Source organism: Cyprinodon variegatus, unplaced genomic scaffold (genome assembly GCF_000732505.1).
Source record: "Cyprinodon variegatus isolate N-32 unplaced genomic scaffold, C_variegatus-1.0 Scaffold1336, whole genome shotgun sequence".
NCBI classification, from domain to species: domain Eukaryota; kingdom Metazoa; phylum Chordata; class Actinopteri; order Cyprinodontiformes; family Cyprinodontidae; genus Cyprinodon; species Cyprinodon variegatus.
Genome location: NW_015151789.1, coordinates 6,372 through 11,833, shown reverse-complemented (window position 1 = coordinate 11,833; position 5,462 = coordinate 6,372). Strand labels below are relative to the sequence as shown.

Genomic DNA, 5,462 nt, shown 5'->3' with positions numbered 1-5,462 from the left:
CCATGGACTGTTCTCCCTGCTGCCCTCTGGGAAGAGGCTTCCCAGCATTCAATGCAGGACCAGCAGGTTCTGCAGCAGCTTCTCCCCCACCGCCATCAGACTGATGAACTGATGAGAAAACTCTAAATCACAGACTCTGCATCACACTGAGCCTCTAACATCTGGAACAGTCTTCCTCTGCACATACGGGAGAGCCCTACACTGATCAGCTTTAGAGCTCAACTCAAACTACAGATGAAAACAAACCAGTCATGTAACCACTAAACTCTTAACATTTCCTTGTCATGCTTGTATTGTATGCTATGTTCTTTCTTATGTATTTGCCTGCCTAGGGTCTATGGATGAAAACTAGCTTTGTAGCTATAATCCGGCATATTTACATTTGTTTTTATACTGATGTTCATTAATGTGCATTGTCCCTATTCAAATAAAATAAAAATGAAAAACACTGATAACACCAAACCCACAATACTGCTGATTTGCACCATAGATATTAATGCTCTGAACTTCAGGATCAGTGCGATATTTTGCACCATGTTTTTTCTCCAACACTGTTTACATTTGATCACTGCTGCACTTTAAGAATGGAAATTTAATGAAAGTACAAAACCAAATTTAGTTTTATTTACACTCTGTGTTTACAAAATGTCCATAAATGTTGTCCAAGTGTCAATAATGAGCAAAATAAAATGTTTTATGTTTTTTTCCTTGTCGGTAGTTCTGTGTCCAACCAGTCTGGGTAAAACAATCTAATCTGAGAATGTTTCTACTGAGGCTATATTGATAAAAGGGCAAACCAGCACAACTGCGTCACTTTGACCACAACACTATGTAATAGTGTAACATGGCGACTTCCAAAAGCCAAAACCGGATCTGGAACCAATGACCTTTAGTCTGACAGGAAAACTCCAACACCACCAAGGTTTTCTCAGAAAGTAATACTACTGAATACTAACAACACAACCAGAACCAGCGGCTGGGCCAATTTCTGATCATCATATTGTTTAATCTAACCAATATCCAAAATGACATGGGAAGATTTAAAACCACTAACTGACTGCTTTACCTGTGCTGGAAAATGATTGCAGATCTAGAGTGCTACCGACTAACTGTTGGGTCTCTGTCCCCACAGCCTGAGGAGAAGAATAAGTTTGATGGGATCTTTGAAAGTCTGGCTCCTGTCAAAGGCCTGCTGTCAGGTGAGAAGGTCAGACCTGTCCTCATCAACTCCAAGCTTCCTCTGGACGTCCTTGGGAAGGTATTTATGGTGTTTCTCATTACTTTGGGTTGTAATCGGTTAGGAATGGGAATTCTAGCAAAATATTTAAATAAAAAAGTCTGTTTAGTTATTTATTATAAACGGCAAAGACATAAAAAGCATTGTTTTCATTTTTTTTAATTTAAAAATAATTTAAAAAAGTTAACAGTTAATATTAGTAAAAACATTTATGCTTAAGTTAGTCAGAGTTAAACGCCATTAGCTTAGAGCTGCCATTGTTGAAGTTAAACTGAGGTTTTACTTTAAGGTTCTGGCCCAACTGCCTTATTTGTTTCACTAACCACTTTTATCAGTTTTTATCTTTATTTGCTTTAAATGTTCTTTTATTTTATTGTTTAAATCATGTTAAGCTCTTTGAATTGTCCTTGTACTTAATTGTGCTCTAGAAATAAACTTACATTACACCATCCAAAGTGGGATGGATGCCGTCTCTCCGAATCAGACCAAACTAAAAGATCGACCAATTATTAATGTAGCCCACGTTGTTTTCAGGACCCTACCTGGACAACCAGCGACTGTTAAAGTGCTTTAGAGGACATGTGCTGTGAATTGGAGCTGTAGAAATAAATTTGATATCATGTGTGTAAATATGTCACTAATGCTCTATTTTTATTTTTATGAATATATCAGGTTTGGGACTTGAGTGACATTGATAAAGATGGCCATCTGGACAAAGATGAATTTGCTGTGGTGAGTGACAATGACTGCTTAGTTATTGAACCTAGAATTTAATATTTGTATAAATACATAAATTACAGTGTAGCATAAAGGATAATTTTATTGCATTTCTTCCATATCATAGTTTAAAGTTAAAAATTAGGGAAGTCTGTATCTCTGTGTAGAACCTCAAGAGTCCAGAATGTTTCAGAATGTGCTGAGGGCCCTGACCACTAAATGCCCTGACAGTTAGAACTATAATTACAAAATTAATCGTCCAGTGCAAGGAAGCCAGAGCAGGAAGTCTAAAAAACAGATGAATGCTCTTTAGTTACACAAAAGTTCATTCATTTCCAGTAAAAAACCATTCCTATTCTTGACTTAACTGACATATATGGAAATATGTCAGGAGTTTTTAAGAAACTCAGACAGTTCATCTCTGAACACAACACACCGATAAGTTTCAAACCCAGCAACACACTCTAAGAAAAACTGGTTTATCCCAAAGACAGGGCACCAAAACCAAAGCTGAGTGGACTTGTTCTGCTGTTTCCATGAACCGGATGACTGAGAATTCAAAAAGGTAACTTTAGCCGCAATAACCTTCAACGTTGCAGTGACAGGATTCAGCGTTGCAGTGACAGGACTCAGCGTTGCAGTGACAGGATTCAGCGTTGCAGTGAAAGGACTCAGCGTTGCAGTGACAGGACTCAGCGTTGCAGTGACAGGACTCAGCGTTGCAGTGACAGGATTCAGCGTTGCAGTGAAAGGACTCAGCGTTGCAGTGACAGGATTCAGTGTAGCAGTGACAGGATTCAGTGTAGCAGTGACAGGACTCAGCGTTGCAGTGACAGGATTCAGCGTAGCAGTGACAGGATTCAGCGTAGCAGTGACAGGATTCAGCGTAGCAGTGACAGGATTCAGCGTAGCAGTGACAGGACTCAGCGTTGCNGTAAAGCTGAACATGTTTAAGTAGCACGCCAACTCATCTGCTGTAGTTCTCGGAGTGTTCTCAAGAGGTTCTTGTGCACCAGGATAAGCTGTTTCCTGTGTCATACACTGTTCAAAAAAATTTAAGGAACACTTTGAAAACACATCAGATCTTGATGGTGAGAAAAACATGCTGTTTATTTATAGTGATATGGACTGAGTGATGTGTTAGGAACAACAGGATGCCACATCACTTGATGGTAATGAACATTATCAACCTACAGAGGGCTGAATTCAAAGACACCCCAAAATTTACAGTGAAAAAATGATGCAGCAGGCTAGTCCATTTTGCTGAAATGTCATTGCTGCAATTTAGTAATTTTTATGGCCCCCACGTGCGTGTATGCATGCCTGACAACATCTGGGTGCAGTCAGGGTGCCGTTGTCTAGCCTGTATAAGTCTGTGCTTCCCTCCATGGATATGCCTCCCCAGACCATCACTGACCCACCACCAAACCGCTCATGCTGAACAATGTTACAAGCAGCATAACATTCTCCAAGGCTTCTCCAGATCCTTTCACGTCTGTCACATGTGCTCAGGGTGAACCTGCTCTCATCTGTGAAAAGCACAGGGCACCAGTGGCGGACTTGCCAATTCCAGTGTTTTGTGGCAAATGCCAATCAAGCTCCACGGTGCCGGGCAGTGAGCACAGAGCCCATTAGAGGATGTCAGGCCCTCAGGCCACCCTCGTGGAGTCTGTTTCTGATTGTTTGGTCAGAGACATTCACACCAGTGGCCTGCTGGAGGTCATTTTGTAGGGCTCTGGCAGTGCTCCTCCTGCTCCTCCTTGCACNTAGACCTTCTACGGTCCTGTCCAGCTCTCCTGGAGTAACTGACTGTCTCCTGGAATCTCCTACATGCTCTTGAGATTGTGCTGGGAGACGCAGCAATGGCACGTATTGATGTGCCATCCTGGAGGAGTTGGACTGCCTGTGCAACCTCTGTAGGGTCCAGGTAGCACCTCATGCTAACAGTAATGACAGTGACCCTAGCCAAATGCAGAACTGGTGAAAAAGAGCCAGAAAAGATGAGGAGGTGAAAAAATATCAGCAGCCTCCACCTGTAAAGCCATCCCTGTTTTGATGGTTATCTTGTTGTTGCCCCTCTGGTTCACCTGTTGGTAATTTCATTAACACCAAAGCAGCTGAAACTGATTAACAACCCCCTCTGCTACTTACCTGACCAAATCAATATCCCAGAAGTTTAATTAACTTGATGCTATACTCTGATTACAAAGTGTTCCTTTATTTTTTTGAGTAGTGTATATCAGTGTTTTTAAACCCTGGTCCTCAAGGCACACTGCCTTGCATGTTTTAGATGTTTCCCAGCTTTCACACACCTGTTATCAATATCAATTGATAGCAGATTCTCAGGCTTTGCTGAACTGCAATCATCTGAATCAGGTTTGCTGAAGCTCAGAAACATCCAAAACATGCAGAGCAGTGTGCCTTGAGGACCAGGGTTGAAAAACACTGGTGTATATCATATATGTTTCCACTAAACAAAAGGCAGGCCAAAACCTTAACTCTGAAACTTTTCCAGCCCAAAAAAATAAATAATTTGAGTGACGGAATGCTCTGTTACTGTCATTGACAGAAATGTGGAAGAACCGTAGATTCAGTGTGGATTTTAGGCCCAAAATCTAATCAAAAAATACATGGTTTTATTTTCATGTTTAACAATCATGTCAGGTATGCTACATAGCTTTTTTAGCTTTTGGAGATAAGTATACATTTGCATCATAAACCTCTCCCCAATTTCATTAGGACATATTGTTACATCATTTATAAAAATAAAACTTATTTTCAACCTTTGTTGGTCCTAAATCTGGTCCTGACCAGGTTAAGTTCACCAAGTAAATTGGAGTAATCAAGTTAAACTAAATTAGGACAAAAGAGTGTCACAATTTTCTGTAGGTGAGCTTGATATTCAGCCAGACACAGAGTTACATTTGAAGAGTATATTGAAGTGGTGAATAGTGGCAGATGAAGCAGGTTTAAAGTTATTGTCTTGGCAGAGGAATGCTAGTTTGAAGGAGTGAGCAAAGAACCAAGAGATGTAGATGCTGACAGAACCAATAGGCCGTGTGGACCGGAGAACCACCAGAACAGGCAAGAAAGCAGCTGAGACTCACAGAGGAACAGGTAGCACTGGAGCATAGAGATAAAGACAACCTCAACTAGAAGAATTCAGCTGGAAAGGATCCAGTATTGAAGGAAACACGCATAAGTGCAGCATACAGACACAGTGAGATGTTCTAACAGAGATGAGTAGGCAGAGGCAGGTATAAGTAGGCTGGTGTACAAAGCTGTTATATGCTAAATGTCACTGTTCAGCTTCACCTTTTATCTCCACCAGAGGGCGCCATCATCCAGTAGGCGGAGCTCTCCTTGTGCTCTGTGTTCCAGCATTGTGTCAATAGTAAGTGTTGCTGTGAAGAGAACAATAGTCAGACTGAATGTTGAACATCAGCTAGTTTCTCCTGCTGATTTAAACCTTGTTGGACAGATGGAACATTGGCTGTGGATTATTCTA

The 5,462-nt window shown here is 41.1% G+C and overlaps 1 protein-coding gene across 1 annotated transcript in view; it reads left to right on the top strand.

The window, feature by feature from the left end:
* Positions 1-5,462, top strand: part of LOC107102880 — a 30,042-nt gene that overhangs the window by 21,904 nt on the left and 2,676 nt on the right. Inside the window, exons 7-8 of the mRNA XM_015402328.1 lie at positions 1,133-1,258; positions 1,910-1,990. Of these exons, the coding sequence (XP_015257814.1) occupies positions 1,133-1,258; positions 1,910-1,990 (207 nt within the window). The remainder of the gene's footprint in view (positions 1-1,132; positions 1,259-1,909; positions 1,991-5,462) is intronic.